This window comes from Podarcis bocagei (assembly GCF_964188305.1).
Source record: "Podarcis bocagei genome assembly, chromosome: 6".
NCBI classification, from domain to species: Eukaryota; Metazoa; Chordata; class Lepidosauria; order Squamata; family Lacertidae; genus Podarcis; species Podarcis bocagei.
The window spans coordinates 54,972,157-54,996,138 of record NC_138130.1 but is presented as its reverse complement, the minus strand read 5'-3'; the positions used below and the strand labels follow the sequence as shown (position 1 = coordinate 54,996,138).

Below are 23,982 nucleotides of genomic sequence, written 5' to 3'. Positions count from 1 at the left end.
CATCAGAAATCTGAGACTGGTTGGCATCTGTCTTGTCTTGGGAGACAATGGAGGCCTGTGCCTTTTTAGGTGAAGTCAAACTGTCAAAAGGTTACAGCTGCTGCTGCTGTGGCTGTAGAGACCGATATGGGAGACACAGGTTTCATTGCAACTGGGGCAGATGCAGGCGTCCGGTTGTGCTGCTGCAGATGCACACTAAACAATAAAAGATGACTGGAGGCCTTACATTAAAACCACCTATATTAGTCATGAAACACATGCCTTGCGGTTAAACACTTGCATGCAGCTGTTAACAGAGAACACATCTAGTTTCCCCCATCTGCATTGCTTTCGTATTGGTTTCAGTATTATACTGCTTATTTCACCAAACACCATGGAAAAGTGATCATAAGCCCCCTTTAATTCAGGACATAGCTAGTGACCAGATTACTTTCTTGCTACAATTAACAATTAATTATTTTTATTAATATATTTCTAGCCCCTCCCCCCCTTTTCAGGGCAAGCTCTGATAATTAGACTGCAATTGACGTGGGCCTGTTTCTCAAATGTGCCTGCTTATTTCTATGTGGGCTTCCAACTGGCTTTCATTTTACTTGAACCACCATTTCAAAGCAACCCTGGGAGATTTGGCACACACGGCAGTATGAGGTTGAGTATTCCTGCAGCTAAACCAGACCTTGGTCCATGTTATCTTATTAAAGCAAAGTCACATCTAGCCAAGCAAGCATGAAGGCTATGTATAATGTGCAATGTCATAGAGTGTGGTATTCACTTGTGCTGACTGCATTGTATTATTATAACTATTGCTTACTATTTTGTGAAATACACAGACACAGGGCCATATCAAACTGTTTTACTCAGAGTTGGTCTACTGAAATTAATGAACATGGCTAAGTTAGGTCTATTCGTTTCAGTAGGTCTCCTCTGTGTAAAATTAGCTGTGCAACTCAGTTTTCCCAATGCAGTGTTTCCCAACCGGTGTTCCGCGGCACACTAGTGTGCCGTGAGACGTTGGCTGGTGTGCCGTGGGAGGGAGGCGGGCGAGTCGGGCGGTGAGAGGCGGCGGCGGCGAGGATCCGCGTCGAGCCGGGGGCGGCTCCGCGGTGGTGGTGCCGAGGTTTCTCTCTCCATTCTCCCCTCACACACACACACAGGAAATAACACAGGATCAGCTGACAGGACCCAGCCAATGGGGCGGCGGCGGGGCAGCGCGTGCAAAAGGGAGGAGCGCGAGACAGCGGACGAGGAGGAGGCCGGCATGTCCGGGCAGCAGCAGCAACAACAGCAGCAGCAACTCCCGGCGACGGCTCCTCAAGCCCCGGGCAACCCTACTCCCTCACCGGCCTCGGCCGCCCTCCTGCTCCACCCGCCGCCGCCTCCCCCGCCGCCGCCGCCCACCTCGGCCCCGCCGCCGCCCCCTCCTCCGCCCGCTATCGCCGCCACCACAACAGCCGCTGCCTCAGCTGCCGCCGTCCCTCAGTCCCTTGCTTTGCTGCCTCCTCCCCCCCCACCCCCAAAGCTTGGAGGTTCCCCGGCAAGGGGGAGGGATAAAAATTGAAAACTTTCACTTTTGTGCGTCCCTCCCGGCGTGACGCTGCGCGCTGACGTCACGGGGCTGTAATGGTGGTGTGCCGCGAGATTTTTTTCATCAAACAAGTGTGCCTTTGCCCAAAAAAGGTTGGGAAACACTGGATTAGCCCATGCCTTCCTCACGAAGGGTTATGTACCACAAGGAAAATGAAGTGAACAAAATAATTTCAGATTACTTTAGTAAAACTTATGTGCAAAGTGAGTACAGTTATGATACTTCAAGACATACAAAATTATTAATCCTTTAAAATAGGTACAGAGAAAATACATATAATACTGAGGTAACTGCAAGAACTTCCGCTGGGTAAGAAAATATTCTGGCATTATTTTTCCTTAGTCCAGTTATGGCAAGAACTTCAACCTGCTCTTTCAAGTACTGGACAGCAGGTCTGCTCCCATGAAGCAGGCAATTGTTCTCAGAATGCTCAGAAATCACACAGAACATTGCAAGGAAGGGTGTTCCTCTTTCCCACTGTGAAGGAATGAAACTGTTTAAACCATTTTGTGTCCTGTTTGGGGTTGTTAAAGCGTTTTAGTTTGTTCTGACAAGGAGGATCAGAAGATCACAGAAAAGTCCACTGTTCAGTCCAAGAACCTGACATCTAAGAGGAAAATAAAACCTAAACACTATTGTAGGAGAAGTCCCAAGAAATTACACAAAAGAGAAACCGAAAAAGAAGTCTCCTGCCTTTCTGACTGCCCAAAATGTTGGGAGGATACATTTAAAATAACGCGTGCAAATAAAGCTTGCAAAGAATGCTAAAATGAAGAAAAATGCTAACAGGCTGCTATGCATCCAGACTCCAGGAACAGAAGTTGCCAAACACTGGCATAGTTTAGGCCAGGTTTAGCTGGATGCTTTTCCCCATGTTGTTTTCATTTCCTGTAATGGTTAATGTTCAAGCTGTTTTAAAATAAGCCCTTCCTGTGCCTCTGCATGGAACATCTTTACAGTAACTGTTTAGAGAGCTGCTATACAAATCCATTGAGCAAAAGTTACATTTGTTTTGCTCTAACTGTGTATGGCATGGCTATTCACTCCATGCCTTCTTGCCTTATTTATTTATAAAAATGATTTATATACCATTGTATTATTTAAAAAATCACAGCAGTTTACAACAATATAAAAAAACCCATACAGTAAAACAATAAAAAGTTAAAACCAAGTTAAGGCAAAAATAATTAAAAACAACCGTCAGTACAGCATTGTGGGGGGTGTACTCTTCAATTGCCTGCACAGGCCAGGTGGAATAGAAACATTTTCATCAGGCGTTTAAAAGTTGGCATAGAAGGCACTCACTGAATCTCTCTTGGCAGAGTAGGACTGAGTTGATCACACTAAAGGCTCGCATTCGTGAGCCTACCACTAAGCTATACAGAAGTTGCCTGACCAGAAATAAGGCCAGTGGCTCCTGCCCACTTCAGGGACAATGTGGGGCAGACAAATGGTGATTAAACACATCTCTGCTCAAACTCTCTCTCCCCCTGCACAGAGTAGCTTCAACAAGCTTTTTAGACCCAACAAGGTTATAGCAGGGGCCCAGTACATTCATCATCCATCAGCCGTTATTTCTGTGTTCAACATGATGATCTTGCACAGTACAAAGAAGGCCGTAGTCTTGATTACAGGAATGTTGAGGGAAATGTCTTCACATTAAATGGTTTTAAACTTCATGCAACTCAAGGGCGTTACGAAGATGGCAACATCCATTCCAGACCATTGCTACAATCAGATTCTCTAGAATGAGAAACTGATAAAAGATTATCCCACTACGACAGGCAGGAAGAGTTCAAGGACAATAGTATACCTTTTTGCCTCCTTTCTAACCACATCGCTGGAGCCCTTGTCAAGCAAAGGATCACACAGAACCGGTTTAAAGCTTGCCAATAATATAACGGTGAGAGTTACTTCATCCTCATAAAGAAAAACAGACATGGATACAAATAGGACCAGTGAAAAAGGACAACTGAAGTGCATGTCCAAGTGTGAGTTAACAGATATAAAATGTGATGGCAGTAAACATTCCGGGTCACAAAATAAACTGAGGTATAGATAAAGGGCTATGAACCCTGGGGGTCTAAAAGATCACTGGCAGGAAAACAGGAGAACCATTCTGGAACAATTACCAGGAAAGTGTTGTATCATGCCTAAGAACACTTGATGATCAAGCGCAATGGTTGATCATTGTAACAAGAGAAATTCATCCTCAAGACAGGCAAGGTCTCTGTTATTTTGGAAGACAAATAGTCCATGGGATTGCCAAAAACCATTGAAGAGCATACCATATTAATGCTACAGAAATTAACAACAGCGCTGCGTTTTCATATGTACTTGTACAATACTGATAGCATTAGACAGCAGATCCCACCTAGTCCCATGACATGGGAATACATTGTTTTACTGGAAGCTGAAAAATGCTAACTTGAGCATTCATTGATTCATCTGCTCATGTATTCACCAACACAGTCCGTTTCTGAATCCGATGACTCGCTTTCTCCAGACCCATTAGAATTTTGCCAGGAACAAGAGAGGTTAGGAATGTCAGAGTTCTGCATTTCTAGCGCATCAGTGAAATGTTTCAGTTCAAATGCATCAGAAACACACAACTCTTTCGAGTCTGCTGCATCCTCTTCGAAAGGGCTTAATGTTGCAGGAATGTCCATATTTTTGCCAGATATTCCTAGCACCACAGTATTTAAGTTTACGTTGGAACAGCTGCTGCACTCCAGGTCTGGCTCATTAGGGGAGTCCACTTCAGGAGAAGGATGAAATATTTGAATTGTTGGGCTTTCTTCTTTGCTAATATCATTCTGAAGGTTTTCTGCTTCAACATCTACAGGTTTAGGCATTTCACTTGGAGCAGATGAGCAGCCTATGAGCAGAAGCTTTTCTGTTTCATCATCCTGGGGGTCAGCTATTGTACATATAGTGGATGAGCAGTCTAGGGACGGTGGCTCTGCATTGTCCTCCTGCGAGCAAGACTTTGAAGTCTGCCCCAAAAAACCACGTGCAGTATATAAATCATCATTTCCAGCAACGCTGTCACTGTCCTCTTCATCGGAATCGTATCCACATACTTTTTTTTTACTTTGTTGGGTGACCTGGACGGTGTGCACTTCTTCTGGTTCTGATTTAAAAAGGGAATAGTCTAATTTTGGTATGATGCTCTGAAAAGAAAAACAATTTTGAAATTTACAGATGGGAAAAATAAAATAGATGCCTTCAAAAAAGATAGGGGTGTGATACATAGTTGAATATTAATATTAATAAATATTAATTGGATGTCAATATTTTGGCCTTAATCCTGAAACCCTCCACAGATGTAAGAATCTTTTGGCTTTCATTGGGATTTGCTTCCATTTTCAATAAAGGGGGTTTTGTTGAAAAAGCCCTGAACAGTCTGGTTCTTTCTTCACTTATTTATTCCAGCTTTTTATGGTCTTGAGGCCAGATACCCGGGACACAAGGCTAAATGTAAATGTTGTGGTGCTGTTGATTACAAGTCCTATCAAACAACAACAACAACAACAACAACAGAATATTCAAACACAATAAAGCATCAAACATTAAAAACTTCCCTAAACAGGTCTGCCTTCAGATGTCTTCTAAAGGTCAGACACAGTAGTTGTTTATTTCCTTGACATCTGATGGGAGGCCATTCCACAGGGCGTGCGCCGCCACCAAGAAGGCCCTCTGCCTGGTTCCCTGTTACCTCACGTCTCGCAGCAAGGATCAAGTGTTAACAGGATAGAGAAATTGGTCAGATTATTTGTCCATCACTGACAGCAGCTCTCCAGGCAGAGAGGGCAAACTCTCATATCACCTGACCCTATGAAACTGGCATTGACCCTGGGACTGACCCTTAGGTCTTTTCAACAATGAATGTTTCATGAAAAGAAGATAGAAAATAAATAAATTTCTATATACATACATACAGTAGAGTTTATTAAGCTATTTATCTTAAAAAAAGAATCCGTCTCAAGGCTACATACCAAGACGCTTGGCCATTTCCTCCATCTTAAGCAAATAACACCGGTTTTATACAGGACAAATAGAATGAGTAGTACTGCCAACGATATTAATATGCCCAACAGCGCTGGTAATATAATATGACCTGTAAGATAAAAAGAACGTGATTAAAGAACAGTGAATATGGGGGCTATTGTGAAACACTCTGGTTTTATTGGGCACACAGAGCACTAGATTACCAAAATTCATAATATTTTTTAAAAAACCATTACTTGAAATACTAAAATCAATAATCTATTATTAGGTTTTTTTAATTAAGAAAATAATAATTTTAAATTAATTCTCTGCACCCCCTCCCCACCCTTTAATTCATTATACCTGATATATTATTGGAGCTGAGGATAAGGCATTTGGGGACAGACGGAGTGCACGGATTATTTAGACTTGTTCTCACATCAACAGCAATACAATAATTTGTATTGAAACTCAAATCTCCAATGACAGTGTGGAAACTCTCTTGTCTGGTTGTATTGACAACACGCTAGAAAAGAAGAAGAAAAAGACTGACAATTGAATGTGGGGATAATTACACTAGCCTATGTCATGGGCTATTGTAAGGATACCTATGAAAATGTTTCCTAAAGTGCTCTGGAAACACAAAAAGCTAACATTATCATTTCTGCTCATCTGCTAAATATTTGCCTTGCCAATTCTTCTTGCAGCAACAGTGCAAAGGCACAGCAATACCAATGTAGCCTCCGGCCTTTGGACTCTGCTGGTTTAGCTGTTGCTATGCCCAATCCTCAAGTACCGGCATGGGAAGTGGTCTACCCTATTAATCCAAAACATCTCAATCCAGCAATTCCTGCTGGCACTCCAACAATATATACAGCCCTTCTGGTCTATCTCAATGTCAACAGCCACTGAAAGGGCAAAACATGGGGAGCTGCCCTCTCCATTGAAGTGAATGGGTGAAACCCACCCAGACAGGAACTCTAGGCCTGCCTTGGAGGATAGACAGGGCTATGGATCAGGAAGCAGAACCATTAAGTTTGGATATACCTGAACTAGAAACAGAAATAGCAGCTTTCTTACAGATGAAGTGAATTAATTTTGATACTGTCTACCATTTCCCTTTTAATCATAAGCAACCGACCTTTTCCTTGACATTGTCTCTTATCACTGTGACCGTATAATCAAGCTCTTGGTATACATGAAGTAACGAGGCTGAAAGTTTCACTGTCACATTTGCGCAGCTTGGACAAGCAGAAATTTCAAACTGGGGTGGTGTTAGGCATGCTGTTGAACAAAGAAAGGAAGAAAAGAAGGAATCAATGTGATTGGGAAGCTCTGCCCTAGAGAAATTAATGAAATTACAATCCAATGCACTACTAACTGGGACATAAGATCTCAAATGAAATTATACATTCTCCCAGGTATGCTTCTTTCAGATTGAAAGCTAAATAGGTACGGCGGGGCTTCTATTGATTATAAATTTCCCCAAACCGACCTTTAAGCCTCTTAACTTGTTGGCCTTCAGCCTTCTTTGATCCTCATTTCTACTCCCGAAAGCCTGCTCTGAATACGGCACCTAGTCCTGTGTTCTGATCTTAGTGGGGTGTAGTTTGCCATTCATTCCATTGAAAAGCAAGAGGATGGCCATAGAGAGCTGGAGATAAAGCTTGTCAGGACCATGAGACCTCTTGGCACTTAAAGAACGATGATCTAAATAGCTGAAAATAATACACTGAAGAAGGAGCGAGTCTAGGTGGTTTGGGGGGCTAGAATTGCATGAGGTTGCTGGTGCCAGGGCTCTGCATGCTCTGGCACCGGGGGGGGGGGGCGGTGAGCAGGCGGAGGTGGGGCTGGCGCACGTCCCAGGGGCGTGGCGCACTGTTCGCAGTGGGAGGGTGCGCAGCGCGTGTCCGGGGGGGCAGCCATGCTGGTACCTCCCTCTCCCATGGTGCCAGTGGTAGTGCGTTCCCTCCGCACGTGGGGCAGGGCACTGACAGCTTTGGAGCCTGCTGGGAGCTGACCTAGTGGGGGTTGACAACTGGCCTCTACCTTCTGCCTTGGCCAGTGTGAAACCTGCGTGGTTGACAAGGACTTATAGGAAGCATAAGGTATGTGCTTCAAACATAAATAAGGAGCAAATTACTTACTGTCAGCATATGGACTGAACTGAATAGCTGAATAATGTACTCCACTTTCTGTGACCTGATCCACTACAATTATGTATGCCTTGCAGGGATCTGTGAACTCTTTTGTCAAGTTACAGAATGAACGTGTGATATTGGAACACTCTGCGACAATCTTCATATTCGGTCTGGGATAACTGTAAATGGAAACAAGGAGGAGCCAATCAGTACTTCCCAACTGGATATAAAGCAGAAATTCAAAAGCGTCACATGAAAGTTGTCCAGAATGCCGGAGTGAGATCAAGCATATATTTACTCACCCTCATTCCCTAATTTGATATGAAGTGTCCCATTCTGTGAGAAGGATGTCAGTGCAAATGTACATTTGGTGGCTTTTCAAATACTGTGGTACCTTGGTGACGTCATGGGGGAGCTTCCAGTTGTATTTGCATCAACAAGCTCCTCCCATTGGTTGTTAACCCTGTTATGACTCCCGGCTGTGTGGGGTGGAGTCGTGTATTGCTGTTTAATCCAATGCCTAAGCCAATACTACTCACATGCTGTAACCAATAAAAGTTGTGGCCTAATTTTGCCCATTAACCTAAAATAATGTGTCTGTCTGTCTTATTATAATTCTATGCGGGTGGAGGGTCCTCGACTCACAAATGCTTCCTTTGGACTCCTCTACTGCCACCTCCAGTGATGAGAAAAGGGCAGAGGGCTGTATTTGTGGGTGGGCAGAGTGAGAGAGATGGCTTTTAGGTCTGTGGGAAGGCAGTGCAGGAGGGGCAATTCCTCTCTTAGCATGCAGATGACTCAATATTTATCCAGTTTATGGATGCATATCCCCAGCCAATACAAAGGTCTTGTCTATCTCCAGAACCAAGTAGCTCCTTCCCTCTGCTCTTTCTTGCTCAGTTCCTACTAACGGTTGCCTTTCTCATTTCCATCCTGTGTTTCTTTGCCACAAACATCCCAAGACCATCTCTTCTTTACAGGGGATAGGGCAGTGGTGTCCAAACTTTATTCAAAGAGGGCCAGATTTGATGAAGTGAAGGGCCGTGACAGCCGACCCAAAGTTGTTGCCCTTTTTTTAGGATTGAAGTTGTTAACCTTTTTAAAGGATTTTACCCCAGGAAATAAACTGCCCACAGGAGCCTGATTAAATTGACCGGCAGGCCAATAGAGGAAAACAGAGGTGTATACAGTGGTACCCCGCAAGACGAATGCCTCGCAAGACGGAAAACCCGCAAGACGAAAGGGTTTTCTGTTTTGGAGGCGCTTCGCAAGACGAATTTCCCTATGGGCTTGCATCGCAAGACGAAAGCCCATAGGGAAATGCTGGCGGTCAGGAGCAAAGACTTTCGCCCACAGCTGGCCTTCAGAAGAGGACCTCTTCTGAAGGCCGGCGGGGGGCAAAAGTGTTTGCTCCCCCCCGCCTACCTCCCCCCCGCCTGCCCCGGGCGATCTTAAAATGCTGGCGGGCGGGAGCGAAGCGTTCGCTGCCGACCCCCAGCATTTTAAAATCTCCCCGTGTCCTGGGAAGATTTTAAAATGCTGGGGGTCGGGAGCGAAGCGCTGCAGACCCCCAGCATTTTAAAATCTCCCCGTGCCCAGCATTTTAAAACACTGTTCCGAAGTGGGGAGTGGGGGCGGGGACACCTGCCCCCGCCGCCCCACTTCGGAAAGCTGTTCCGAAGTGGGGAGTGGGGGCGGGGACACCTGCCCCCGCCGCCCCACTTCGGAAAGCTGTTCCGAAGTGGGGCGGGGGGGCGGGGACACCTGGCCCCGCCGCCCCACTTCGGAAAGCTGTTCCGAAGTGGGGCGGGGGGGCGGGGACACCTGGCCCCGCCGCCCCACTTCGGAAAGCTCTTCCGAAGTGGGGAGGGGGGGCGGGGACACCTGGCCCCGCCGCCCCACTTCGGAAAGCTCTTCCGAAGTGGGGAGGGGGGGCGGGGACACCTGGCCCCGCCGCCCCACTTCGGAAAGCTCTTCCGAAGTGGGGCGGGGGGGCGGGGACACCTGGCCCCGCCGCCCCACTTCGGAAAGCTCTTCCGAAGTGGTGAGGGGGGGCGGGAACACCTGGCCCCGCCGCCCCACTTCGGAAAGCTCTTCCGAAGTGGGGCGGGGGGGCGGGGACACCTGGCCCCGCCGCCCCACTTCGGAAAGCTCTTCCAAAGTGGGGAGGGGGGGCGGGGACACCTGGCCCCGCCGCCCCACTTCGGAAAGCTCTTCCGAAGTGGGGCGGGGGGGCGGGGACACCTGGCCCCGCCACCCCACTTCGGAAAGCTCTTCCGAAGTGGGGAGGGGGGCGGGAACACCTGGCCCCGCCGCCCCACTTCGGAAAGCTCTTCCGAAGTGGGGCGGGGGGGCGGGGACACCTGGCCCCGCCGCCCCACTTCGGAAAGCTCTTCCGAAGTGGGGAGGGGGGGCGGGAACACCTGGCCCCGCTGCCCCACTTCGGAAAGCTGTTCCGAAGTGGGGCGGGGGGGCGGGGACACCTGCCCCATCCGCCCCACTTCGGAAAGCTGTTCCGAAGTGGGGCGGGGGGCGGGAACACCTTCTGAAGGCGGGCAGGGGGCGAAAGTCTTTGTCCCCCCTGCCTGCCTTCCCAGGGGCTTTTAAATCGCCCCGGACAGCGGAGAAGTCCTCCGCTGTCCGGAGCGATTTTAAAATGCCGCCCGCCAGCATTTTAAGATAGCCCCGCACAGCGGAGAAGTCCTCCGCTGTCCCAGGGTTTTTTAAAATGCTGGGGGTGGGAAGAAAAGCCCTTGTCCCCCCCCCCAGCCTTCAGAAGAGGTCCGGGGACAGACTGTCCCCGGACCTGGTCTGAAGGCGGTTTCCCTAGGAACGCATTAATTGATTTTCAATGCATTCCTATAGGAAACCGTGCATCGCAAGACGAAAAAACCGCAAGACGAAGAGAATTGCGGAACGAATTAATTTCATCTTGCGAGGCACCACTGTAGTTTTCTCATGCTGCACCACTGGGACTTGGGCTCCAGCCAAGACTGAACACTGTAGTTCAAGTTAGTCCTCTAGGCTGCAGTACTTCCTGAGTATTGTCAGCTGGACCCAAAGCCAACCCTTGTGTACCAGGCCACATTAAGGCAGAGCCAAGGACTGAAGAATCTGGGGCCCTCCACATGCTGTGGAATGTCAACTCTCATCAGCCCAAGCCCACACAGCAGATGGTACAGTGAGTTGAGCAAGATGTGGAGGGCCTCAGGTTTCCTGCCCTTGCCCTAGCCTTGGAGTCTGCGTCTCAGCCGCTGCATCTCATCTTGTGTGAGGACTGTGCCTAGTTCCTACATATTGCCTTGGATCTCAACATCTGCTTGCCTTTGAGTGCTTACCGGTCTTTGCCGCTTTTGGACCATGCACCAGCTGGACAAATGGCCAGCTCCCCAGATACTGGAGCCTCATTTTGCTGGGACCTGGCAAGAAGGAGAAGAGAGGGTGTCTGTCTGAAGCAAGTTCCCAGGGGAGAGCAACCCCCAAACATAATTTCTTTTCCAGGACCAGCTACCAATTGCTCCTAGAATTCAATTACTTGTGCTTCCATTCAGAAACATGTTAGATTTCCCCTGGGAATTTGCCCCCAAGTTTGCCCTGATTGGGAAACATCACAAGGACAAACATATACGTATGAGTACTGACTACTAAAATATGCCTTACTTACTTGGACTTACTGAAAGAGGAATCATGCGCCTGGTTTCTTCCCGCTGATTTTGATAGCCAAGGACAAACTGAGCTTTCAAAGGGGAGAGAAGCATATTGGAGGATTAATTTATTGTTATCTGTCTCTTGTGAGGAACTCTGTAGGAAGATCAGCCTGTGACTCTTCCCTTATGTTAGTTTATGTGCAAATCAGATAATGTACTTTGTTAATTGACCAAACAGAGGGGTGTTTGCTTCCTAATGGCTAAATGCTGTCACCTCACCCAAGTCCAGCTCTCATCTCTCTTACCTTCCTGAGAACTATGAGGCAGACTTGAGTAACAGCTGGTTATTATAGCTGCATCAATAGGAAACACAAACCTGAAATGGCTGTTCTCCTATGAGGCCTCAGCACAGCTTGATACCTAAATAACAGTTAGTGCAGCCTCATGTGAATGTCTGGTTCTGAATCTTTTCTATTTTGTTTCCATGCTGACCATTTCATGACTGCTGTATTAAGACTGCAGTCAGATGCCCACTTGCTTGGGACTCTCATTGCAATGAGACTGACTTCTGAGAAGATGTAGAAAGGATAGCACTGCAGGTCTACTGCAGCAAGACCAACAAAGAGTCTTGTAACATTTAGGAAACAAAGTAAATTACTATGGGATAAATTTTCATGACTGAGAATCCACTTTACCAGAGGCATCAAATGCTGGCCCAGCTACCAGTCAGATGTGGAAACAGGCCCAATCCAGCCCCCCTGTTGTTCCAAACTGGAGTTGTCACAGCAACAAAACACAATTTTCCTGCCCCTGACCCCACCTTCCACCCTAGCTGGTGAAATCAATGGGACTCTGGATGTGGTGTGGCTTTGTCACTCTGCCAAGCCCCACTGCCATCCCACTGGGGTCCGGATTGCACTCTTATTCTTGTTAGCACACCCCCCCCCCCATTATTGCTGTTAATTTGCATCCATCCAAGTTTGGCTTGACTTAGCACGTATTGTACTTAATGATCATGTGACCCCACATGTGCAGGTTTCCCCCTCTACAGCCATGTGTATATATATCTTCTAAGGATAATAGTTCATGCCTCTGATAAAGTGGAACGCAGTCTGCAAAATCACATGCCATATCAAATCTGTTAAGTCTTTAAGCTGCCAGAGAACTCTTGGTTTCTGTTCTTCATATGACAGGACCTTAACTAGAAACATCCAAACCAATAATGATCTTGTACCAAATATCAGTCATTCATAATAATTTACAGAACGTGAGAATATATTTTAGGAAAAGCATAGGTACCTTCTCTCTTTATACATCACATTGTAGCATGTGGCTGTCCCTGTATTATTTCCAGCTTCCCATGTTAAAATGTACTCAAAATCCTCTGCCTTCATTTTCAACTTGAGTTCAGCAGATGTTTCTTGCGGGGCAAAATAGAATGTACAAAGTTTATCGATCATACATGATGAAATAGCTATGTATCTTGCTGCTCATTCCCAACAAAATACAATGTGAACCTGGCAGCAAATGTTAAGTACTTTGAAAATACTTACCAATTAAATTGCACAGAGCAGAAATCAGAGCACCGATGTACACTATAAATTAAAACAATATATACATGAGGGGGGGATAAAATCTGTTCAATGTAGAAAACATACATAACACTGTTTGTATGCCGAGTGGAATGTACTTCCTGGGAAAAGAACTCAAAAGACAAGATTTGTTGCTATCTCTCCAAATGGAGGTGGAAGTGGACTTTTGGAGAAGTTTGAAAATGTGTGTTAAGTCAGGGCGATCTTGGGCAGGGCTAGTCACCTCTATTCCCCCTCTCCTCCTCTATGGCTCTTAGTTCTAAGCAATCTATACCCCATCTCCTTCCAACCCCACATTTTAATCTTTCTCCTTTCTAGTTTTTACATCTCTAATTGTGTCCAAAGTATTTCAAGTTTCTGTATATGCAGCTATCAATATAAATCATGCCATAAGTACAATGTAAATTAGCATAATTTATTCTGCAGGTTCAAATTTCTGTTTGGGTGGACCATGGGGAGGTGGTTGTTGTTGCAATCAGAGCAGACAGATCCCACCCACAAAGAAGTACTATAGGTTCTGCATGGGGACCCCCATAGCCGGCTGGGGTGAGAACATGCGCAGCATCTGCTCAGATAGGGCGAAAAGTATACACCCAGTGAGGTGTAGTGGTTAAGAGCGGTGGACTCATAATCTGGCGAACTGGGTTCACTTCCCTGCTCCTCCACATGCAGCTGCTGGGTGACCTTGGGCCAGTCACACTTCTCTGAAGTCTCTCAGCCCCACTCACCTCACAGAGGGTTTGTTGTGAGGGAGGAAGGGAGAGGAGATTGTTAGCCGCTTTGAGACTCCTTAAGGGGAGTGAAAGGCGGGATATCAAGTCCAAACTCTTCCTCTTCTTCTTCATACATATCTATGAGTTGCTAGTGTTAAGTCAGAACCCTTAAAAGGCGGTGGCCTTTCTCCTTCCCCAACATCACACTTGTAACAGAAGACTTGCTAAATATTGGCCTTTCTGCTCCTTTTATTTAGTTTCATGCTGCCAGATGGTTGTTAGGATCCTTCGCCAAAAGCTGTTTCGCCTTACCCATTTTACTGTTTCTATTTAAGCATATGAACCAACAACCCTAGATTTTGAAGAATTATCTCTGTCTGTCATCAATGCTTTAAAACAGGGTAGATGTGCTGCTTTTGAGAAAGTGGCTGAAAGGGGTTACAACGGATGAGATACTCAAAGGATGGTCAAACAGTGTGGGGAAGAGGAATTTCAGTCTGACAGGGTGTAAATAACTATGGGTAGCGCTTCAGTGAAATGACCTCCATTTCTTACTATAGTATCTCTATATACAAAGTTTCCTGTTTATTATCTGTAGGACGGCACATATCACATTTAATTTATAGGACATTTTCATGCCAGTTCTCCATTTGTTGATATGTATTAAACAATGTATTGATCCTCCAAGGAGTATTTTTTGGAAATGGCACACAAATCACCAAAAAACAAAGATCCGGTGCAATACATGTTAAAGCCTGATTTGAACATGCCCTTCCTTTTCCTCATTCTTTTTGCAAAAAGAAACATCATAAACACGTGTAAACAGCATTGGCTAAGGGGACTATGTGAACCAGAAGCAGGACTGCAGATCTATTCAGATGGGACTTTTTACCTTTATACTATCAGTACTGCAGTTGGTCTCAATCTGAAGTACACCTTTAACAGCAGTGTTAATTCTGCCAGTCCGCAGAATCAAAGGGCAATAAGTGCTGTGTCACCTCAGGGGCTGAGGCCACCATCCCACAAAGCCGTGTCGCGTTTGCTTAAAGAGGAGAACTGTGCATACAGCTGAAGGCTCCATTTAAGTTTATACTACAACTACATACAAAAATGAGCAGGGAACTAGCTGGGCAGTTCAGCTGTGAAAGTAGTTGCATTAAAATAAAAAAATTCACCTCCAAAAAAGAGGTGCAACCACCTTATTATGCCACTCATCTGAAAGACTGCAACATAATTAATTGAAACGGGAGAGGAGGGTCATTGGCTCTAATTCGTCAGATGGAGAATGCTTCTGCCTAACATAGCTCATACTGCAGTAAAATTACTTAAGTCTCTCTTATATTATTTTAACAAGAGAAAGTCCAAAAACTGACAAAGAATGGCTAAAACGCCTTTCAAAAACAGGAATGCCATTGTTGCAGGACTCCTGACACAACCGTGATGTTACAGGTGTTTCCTTGTGGTTTCAAGCAAAAACCACAAATTTAGTGAAACTTGCTTCTGAGTAAACACGCACAGGATGAGGCTGCACATTCCTTAGGTGTATCACATTGACCTAAATGGAATTTTTAAATGCTTAGTTTTGGCTTTGTGATTCCATCTCTCTTAGTGACTGAACACAAGTACATTTTCCCCTTATGTCAAGAGACTCAAGCAGTCTCGATGTATTTTCACTTCTTGGTGAAAGTTGTCTTCACTGAGCCATCTATGATTAGCAGAAGTTAATAATCAAATTTATTTGACAAAGAAAAAGAACCTGTAGCTGAGACAAGAAAGGAGGGTTGGGAGCCTAAACTATTAAATTATTTCTAGACTGAACTCACCAAATTTGTAGAAATGTAGTGGTCCCATGAAAAATGCCATCATAGTTTAAAACCGCATCCTAGAAGCAGGAAGAGCACAGACAAACAGGATGCAGATGCATTTAAGATCAATGAGGGGCAGTACAAAGCTCAGAATACAAAGAGGATCTTCAAATTTTAAAAACAGGCATTCGGGCAGGCAGTAAAACAAGCTTTCTGCTCTGCACGAGACAGAGTTCTTTTCTGCTTACAATGGGAAACAGCTTTTTTGATGAATTCTGAGAGTACACTAAAGGATCCTCTTTCTTCTGTTTATAGCCTAGTGTATTAGCAAATCACAAGTACAGTTCCCTGAAAGAGCTTATACATTATCTGCAGAATAAATGTGTGGCGCAACCACAGTTGCAGAGTCGGCAAGTTCAATGATTTGCTTTCCGTGTCCAAACTTACAGCAACTCTAAGGATATGGGGGCAAAGTCTCCAACCTTCTCTCGTTTTGGAGGGGGCGTGTGTGTTAAAATTACCCTTACACAGTTTTCACTTAATACTCACCTTCAGCCATGATTGGGAGGGCCAAAAGGTGGACCTAACCCGATGGCGGCAGCATCACCACCAAATATCAGAATGGTGTGGAGGCAGGTGGAGGTCAGGGTTGTGCAGGAGCCCTTCCAGAAGCACCTTATTGTTTCCATTTGTGTACCTCCACAGCCGTAGCCTTGCTACTCTCCTGCTCTGCCCTAGTACCAGGCAGTGCTGCTGCTGCTGCTGCTGCTGCTGCTGCTGCTTCGAGACCAGGCCCACAACAGCTCACCTCCCTGCTGGCTACTCCTGGATTCAACTGAGTAGATTTGTTATTGGGAAAATGGCAGAAGTTGAGAATCAAATTTATTTGGCAAAGAAGAAGCAGGAGCCTCTGAAGGCTGCTCAAACAAGAAGCAAGTGAAGTGATGGGGACCCAAAGAGCTCAATTCTTTCTAGGTTTAACTCACCAGGTTTGCAGAAATGCAGTGGTCCCATGGAAAGTGCCATCATAGTTTAAAATCACATCCTGCTGGGTGATCCCTACTGCTGACGTAACTCTTGCATCTGCAATCCAATGAAACTCTTTTCAGATAAAAACACTGTTCAACCGGAACGGTTAACACTAAAATACAGTGTGACATCTTTAGCCTGACTTCTCAGGAGGCAAAGTTACTGGCAGGCTTGGAGTATTCTTGTACACACAATACAGTTTGGGATTTTCCTTAAACAGGTACTCCTTTGTCAAATGGGAAATCAACCTTGTGCCTATTCCCTTCATAGGGTTCAGGAACAGCTTGAAACACAGCATGTAAAAATAACCAACGAAATTGGACATCAGGTAAACACATCCACATTCAGAAAGAATATTAGGTCATTAACTATGGTTCAGCAAATGATCCTGTACATGAGATGTCATACCGGCACTCATAGGCTCAGCTCTCCTGCTTTACTCCTCATTCAGTCAAGTGAGAATACAAACTATGGTGTTACTGGCCTTGTGTTACTTTTGAACCAGCACATTTAGTTCTCTCCAAACCATGATCTGACCCTAAGCTTTGTTCTTGGCTTCTGAATGTTGATTTGCTTGCGATAAATAAATCTCAAGCATGGCTTTAGATGTGGTTTGTGATCCTACTCATTTAAGGAAGGAGAAAACAGAAGTGCTCTATTCACCAGCATAGAGCTTGTGCACAGGGTTTATTTAATCATAGTTAATGGCTTAGCATGACATCTAAATTCAGCCCATATGATAAACAGGTAATCTTTTACTCTAGTTTATGACAAACATTTTGTAAATGCCTTCACAGTAGGCCAGTGTAATGGTTCTAGGGGTTGCTCATGCGTAAGCCTGTGCCAACACCTGGCTGGGTTGCCTGAGTGAACCTTTCCTGTCCAGACAGCCACTCACCCGTGGCTGTCTCAATCGCTGGCAGAATCCGTCAGTGGGCGTTTCTTAAACTTCTTCCAGCAAAGAAGTTCTTTGACGCCTAGTCTCCTCCTACTCTCCCTGCGCGGAAGCCTTCTGCGCAAGGAGGACGTAGGCAGCGGAGGACCCTTCCTCTCCCCGCTGGTCCCCGGCAAGGAGTCATGGGACCGCCTCGCAGATTCCCCCATCTGCCCCCCTTCTCCACTGGAGCTAAGCTGATTCCCTTCCCCAGAAGATGGGCTGCCTCTCCCAATCCCAGGACGCTCTCTGGGATCCCTCTGGAGCTTGCTCTCTCCCTCTGGCACTGATGGCAGTTCCCTGACAGCCAGTGATATGGTTCCTTGTGATGTCCTTGACAAGCCCCTGCAAGCTGCAACACCTGTTAACTGCAGCTACACCATCATGCAATTCCTGGGAAAGACTGAAGTGGCAAAATAAATGTTTGTCTCTCTCCCCGCCTGAACTGTTCCTGGCTAGAAGCATAGTCCAGTTTTAAGTTAGCTGTACATGTGTGTAGATTCCTTCGACAACCCAAGTGTGTGCAGGAATGTTTTCTCTCTTTCTGTGAAGTGTGAGAAGGGAGAAATTCCACACTCCTCCATTCTTTCATCAATGCAGCTAGACTTGGTTCCAGAATCCCTCCTGCCACTGCAAATCCCTTCCCTAATCTGAGATTAAGCCAAGTTGGGGGGGGGGGGATATCTACTGCATGATTGTATCCTGACCCTTAACTTGCTTGGCCCTTTGCTGGTATGCTAGTAGATATGGTAAGGGAAACTCTCTGTTGTGCATTTTTTTTTTTTTACTAGCTGACTTTTCTAATAATCTGAGTGCCCTGGATTGTGTAAACACCATTTTAAATATCATTTGTGGATGCACCCTGACAAAAGCTTTGTCCTCTAAATCAGCCAGTCCCATTTTCTTTTTAAATCTGATCAGTGAGTGACCCCACATTAAGAGAAGTTAGTAATTGCAGCATAAACTACACCTGCTCATATTTTGATGTCTGCACAAGCATATTACGAAAGGAAGATGTCTAATCTCTGCTTCAGATGTCAGAGAGAAAGAAGGCAGGGAGCCTTTGGAGATTTCTCTCTCCATCGACTTTCCCCCATTCAAATATCTTCAGCCTTAATACAAGATGAGCTGCATCTCAACACTTCTAGCATAAGCTATTTCTACAGATATCCCTTCTACTACAAAATGAGTCCTGTCCTCTGTTTGAGACTACACTTAAGAAGGCATCAAATTAATTAAACACCAAGCTTACTTTTAAAAACTTTCACATGAGGTGCTTGGTATAAGGTTGAAAGCATCAGGAAAATACCCTGGTTTCTGGTGAAACTCACACATCTAAAGACAATACTGTAATGTTTAAGTAATCACCATTTCCCTTTCACAAGAAGAGACGTAACAGGAAGTGAGTGGCAATGAAACCACAGGGCCTCAATTTTGAGTGCAGTAAACACATTTAAAATTGCACTACGTGTCTTCCTTTCACATGACAAGCCAACAGCCCTTTGAGGCAAAAGGAATTGTGGTCCCTTCCAACTCTCTAATTCTATGATTTTGTGAATATAGAGATTGAACGAAGAAAGCTGTGTATTTCAAAAATGCTCTGTAATGACTTTTAGGATTAAATTAAGCATGGTGGTAGCTGCCATGTTTGCTCATTCACATAAAGCAGAGATAGGGATCCAGGCAATGGCCACTCTGCCAGGTGGGCAGGGCCATAATGTCAGGTGAGATAATTTCCTTCACACAATGGCCTGAATTAAAACCAGCCCACAAAATAAAAATTCAGCCATGCAGGAAAGATGCTGAATACAAGCTTCACTTCCCAAGGAACAATCCAATGCTCACTTAAAGCATCTCAATTTTTTCCTTTGCAATGACAACTTTGCCTGTGCCACATCTGACAGCCTATATGACATTAAGTGTGGGGAAGATGACCATGGCTTAAGGAAAACAGATTCATAGACCTAATAAGGCACAAAGGCCAGAGGATCTACACTGTTAACATAAAATTCACACAAGATTCACTGATGTCTTCCCATTAGTGCAGGTCCATAGGTAAGCAGCATGATGAACAAAAACCAATAATGTCCTTCCCAGGGCGTTTTTAGCATAGCTATCCATCCACCGGATTTTTAATGCCTTCCCAACTATCAGCGAAGGGGGAAATGGGGGCAGCCCCCAAAATCAAAGGGGGGGGGAGAGAGAGAGAGAGAGAGAAACATGGTACTGTACTGAAAAATCCATCTTATTTCAAATAATAACAAATTAAAACGCCTCACACATTTGGTTGATGACAACCTTCTTCAGCAGCAGAGATTAAGGTTACCATGACAAGCTAACTTCTGTTTAGCCTTCTTCAGGAATTTTGGGCAAACACATGCGGGAGAAGGCTTGGGAAGCACATGCAAACCCTGTCTCCAAATCTCTGCACGCGCCCACAGCCCTCCAGAGCTTCCTGTGTTGCAGAGAGAGGTCTGAATGCTTGAACCCCGATAAGGCAGAGTTTGCCAAGATGATTCTAAGCGTCTTCATCTGAACATATGAGGATGTTTGGGAAATGGATTGTGTGTGTGTGACCTGTTCCTTCTTCATTATCCGCCCATGGGCAAATACCAGACTAGAATTTCTGTTGTCAGCAGAACCTTAATCTTATACCCCTGAAGAAGGCTGTCAACAAGCAAAAGGCTTGGGCACAATTATTACTTGATAAAGATTCATTTTTCAATACTGTTTCTAGGCTTCTTTTTTTTCCTTTTGGATTGCTAGCACAGCCAGAATTTGCCTAGAAGCTAAGCCACACTTGCTAATAGAATAAGAGACTTCTTTAATACCAAATTTATGAGCCGTCTTGTGGCTTCATCCTAGCAGTGAGGTCCAATGCCCTTACTAGCACTTCTGCCTTTCAAACCTAAGCTCACTGAAACCCACTGAAATCAATGGGCTTAAAAACAACAAATAATCTTCTAGGAGGAACTGTTTCTTTGCTTCTTACACAGATTTTACACCTTGCCCTTCCCTCATTATAGGTCAGGGCAGCTCACAAAGCAGAATACAATACAAAATCCAGAGAGACTTTAAACACAAGCCAGCAGCCACAAATAACCAGCATTTGGATGGATCATCATCATTAAGGCTTCAGCTCAGGGGATGAGCCCGTTTATTTCAGCTGCCATTTCCTTCGGAAACGGGTCTCCCCACGGAGTTCAAGCCGAGTCCTGCGTGGGAGCACTAAATGGGCGCCCGTTTCGTCCCGCGAGGCGGCGCTAGACGACGCATGAGCGCCGCCATCCCTCGCTAACTTCATTCCCTCCTTCCCCTTCCTCGCCAGCCTGCAAGGCCCGAGCTGTGCGAGGGTCGGCGGAGGAGCCCGGCTTGTGCCGGCCTCCACCGCCTCGCCGAGAAGCTCCAGGCTGCGCGGGGGACCCGCCGAGGCGTAGCCCCAGCCCCCGACCTCGCCAGCCTCGCTTCCCCCGCGGACACTCGGGCGCCTCGTCCTCGCCTGCCTCCTTCGAAGTGGCTCACCTGGCCGCGCCCGAGCGCCCCGCCGCCGCTCTCATCCCCGCCGCCTGCGCCGCTGCAGCGGCCGAGCCCTCGAGGCTCTCCTCCAGGCGGACGCCATGTCGCTCGCTCGGCAGCCGAGGCGTCTCCGCCGGATCCGAAAGCGAAAACAAAGGGGTCGGGCCGTCAGGGGGGAAGGCGGGCCTTTGTCTGCTCTGCTTGCGGGGGGGACGGGACTGACTGGGGCCTGGTTGGAAGGAAGGGTGGGTTTTGTTTAATTCTTCCTCCTGTGTTCATCCCCCTGGAAAAAGCCAGCTTAGTTTAGCGGTCAGGTTTGTAAGAGGTTGAGCGACCATTTTTAATGCACACCCTGCTTGCGAGTAACGTTTGAACGAGGTGGTGCGTGTCTTGCTTCTGTTCCCTAGCATCTCTGCCCCGTGTCTGCTAAGCCCGGCTGAGTTCAGGGGGACTTGCAACTAGGTGGGTGATAGGGTTGCAGCCTAATGCCGGAATGTAAGCCTTGTCGTGCGGGTCTTACTTTCATTTATTTGCCGATTATTAAATTTGAGCCCAGGGCAGCAAGCAATAATGGCTTAAAGCAATTCTAATACAGAGGCAGACTGGGAAAGAGCTCAGGTTAAAAGACCGGTTGAAAGTGGAAAGTCATCAATAGGCACTGAAAAAGCACCAGAGGCAGCACCTTGTATTCAAGGGGAGAAAACTCAAGGTCTTGATGCCACAACATTAAAGACCTGATTCAGTGAGCTTCATGCCTGAGTGGGAACTTGATTCCTAGTCTTCCAGGTTCTAGTCATACACTCTTAAGTACTACCCCACAATATGGTACAGTATCTGTGATTAATTTATTCTTTTAACTTTTATTAAATTTATATACTTCATTTGAAGATTACAGGGTGGTTTATAGCATAAAAATACAAAATGAAAACACAAAATATTATAATAACCAACAAAAACCAGTAACCCCCTCCCACAAATACATTTCAAAAGCCATAGATTGTTTAAGCAGCCAGAGGCCTGGCTATAGAGGAAAAATTCTTGCCTAGCGCCTGCAATCTCAACTATGTGGTATTGACTGTAGTAAACCACTTCCGTATGGACTGCCACCACACAGAAGCATTTTTAAATAGTGCTCACTGCAGTGTTTTAATCTGCCTTGAGTCAAAGTTCCTGCACTTGCTTTCTCCAACTGCAGCAAAATCACGCTGCATACAACTCCCTTTTGGATGCCCTCCTTGCGCAGTTGTCAGTCACACCCAACCCCCTGGCAGGGCCCACTGCTGATGCCTCCCCTTAGAAAATTTTTGTCCTAGCATTCCAAAAAGCACTAGGAGGCTGGACCTAGCAACCCTTTGAATTGCCCACAATGCCCCTGGCCTAGCATCATCCTGTGCTGCCACAGCTGCAAGAGCCCACTGAAAGGAAGGGCCCACCAGAAGGCACTTTCCCCTGCCCCCCTTCAAACCTAGACAAAGCCCTGCCTCCTGGGTTTCCATCAATTAATTAATTAATTCAATTTGTATACCACCCTTCAGCTGAAGATCACAGGGTGGTTCAAATGGAATATGTCAGCCAACAGGAAATTGGATTGGAGAACATGGAACTGGATGTGAATTAATGAATATACAGTGGTACTTCGGGTTACAGACGCTTCAGGTTACAGACTCTGCTAACCCAGAAATAGTACCTCTGGTTAAGAACTTTGCTTCAGGATGAGAACAAATCGTGCAGCGGCAGCAGGAGGCCCCATTAGCTAAAGTGGTACCTCAGGTTAAGAACAGTTTCAGGTTAAGAAAGGACCTCCAGAACGAATTAAGTTCTTAACCCGAGGTACCACTGTACAATAAATAAATAAGTATGAACTACTGTGAGGCCACCTGAGCCTCAAGCAACAGCCATGGATCCAGAAATACCCACAAGCTGAGTACCCGCCTCTTCGGAGGAAGTGAAACTCCAGCAAAAGCAGGCAACCTTCCATCCATCTGGTCTGCAGAACTAACAGTGCCTCAGTCTCATCTGAATTGAGCTTCAGAAATATAATAGGAGGTAGAGAGGCAAGGCAATCCTATGATTATTTGTATGTTGGGGGGGGGAATAGTGTTTTTATAACTTACTGGTGCAATAAGGTTCAAGGTAACCCACAGATATTGCTAGGAACTTTATGAAACTTATACTTTATTTGAGTGTATAACAGATATGTTAAATATTTGTATACTTGTACTTTTGCCTGTTTCATGTTTACTGGATTAACTGTAAATAATGCAAATAACATAAGTACCAGTTGCTTGGCTGGTATTTTCATGCCCTGATTGTGGTCTTCCTAGAACCAGATTGTCCACTGTGAGAAAGAGGATACCTGACAACATGGAACTTTTGTCTGACCCAGCTGGGCTCCCCTTATATTCTTCTATCCCCAGAATTGGATATTCTATCTCTGGAGAGGGATTATTAATTTCATTTTTCTGCCTAATATGGCAGGAGGGACTTCCATTGGCAGTATTTAGACAGAATTAGCTTTCCATAGGTGGGCAAAGGAAAATGTCTCAAGAATGGCTTGGTAGGCTAGGCAGGTTGTTTTGAACACCACTTCTAGAGTGAGTCCCACTAGGGCCTTTCTAAAACATCCTGTAAATTGAAACTTTAAGAAATCACTGAAACTGAATGTTAACTGACAATGTCATGTCTTTGAGAAGGGGATTCTTTTTCATCGAAACTGTATGAACACTGATTCTTGGTGAGAATATTTGTATTTGCATCTTGTGAGTTTTTTCCTAATCTACTGCAACGCAAGTTATTGTGTTGTCTGAGTTTCTTTTTTAACAGAGCAGCTGGTTTTCTTTTCCTTTAAAAAAAAATCTGTACTGAGAAGAAGTTGTTAGATACCCTTCTGTCTCACTACCACCTCCAGGAAGTGCGGCATTAAGTTCTCACATAATGCTAAACCAAAGCAAGGATTAGTGTGTGAGCATGCATGTGTGCAGGTTTCTGGAAAGGAGATAGTGGACATTGCATTTCTCCCTCGGTCCTCCT

General features: G+C 45.7%; 1 protein-coding gene across 3 annotated transcripts; it reads right to left on the bottom strand.

Moving 5' to 3' along the window:
• Positions 1–1,752: 1,752 nt before the first annotated feature.
• IFNAR2 (interferon alpha and beta receptor subunit 2) lies at positions 1,753–21,103 on the bottom strand. Of its 3 annotated transcripts, none has more exons than XM_081199299.1 (12): positions 20,959–21,103; positions 16,460–16,556; positions 15,492–15,550; positions 12,917–12,958; positions 12,663–12,783; positions 11,381–11,452; positions 11,055–11,135; positions 7,723–7,895; positions 6,717–6,859; positions 5,939–6,101; positions 5,584–5,705; positions 1,753–4,758 (listed from the first exon to the last, which is right to left on the bottom strand). In XM_081199299.1, the coding sequence occupies exons 3-12, from the start codon at positions 15,532–15,534 to the stop codon at positions 4,030–4,032; spliced, it is 1,689 nt and encodes a 562-aa protein (XP_081055425.1). In that variant the 5' UTR covers positions 15,535–15,550; positions 16,460–16,556; positions 20,959–21,103; the 3' UTR covers positions 1,753–4,029. The 3 variants fall into 3 exon arrangements, with proteins under 3 accessions (XP_081055425.1, XP_081055426.1, XP_081055424.1); XM_081199300.1 differs by lacking the exon at positions 20,959–21,103 and adding an exon at positions 18,689–19,699; XM_081199298.1 differs by lacking the exon at positions 20,959–21,103 and adding an exon at positions 17,292–17,327.
• Positions 21,104–23,982: the final 2,879 nt, after the last annotated feature.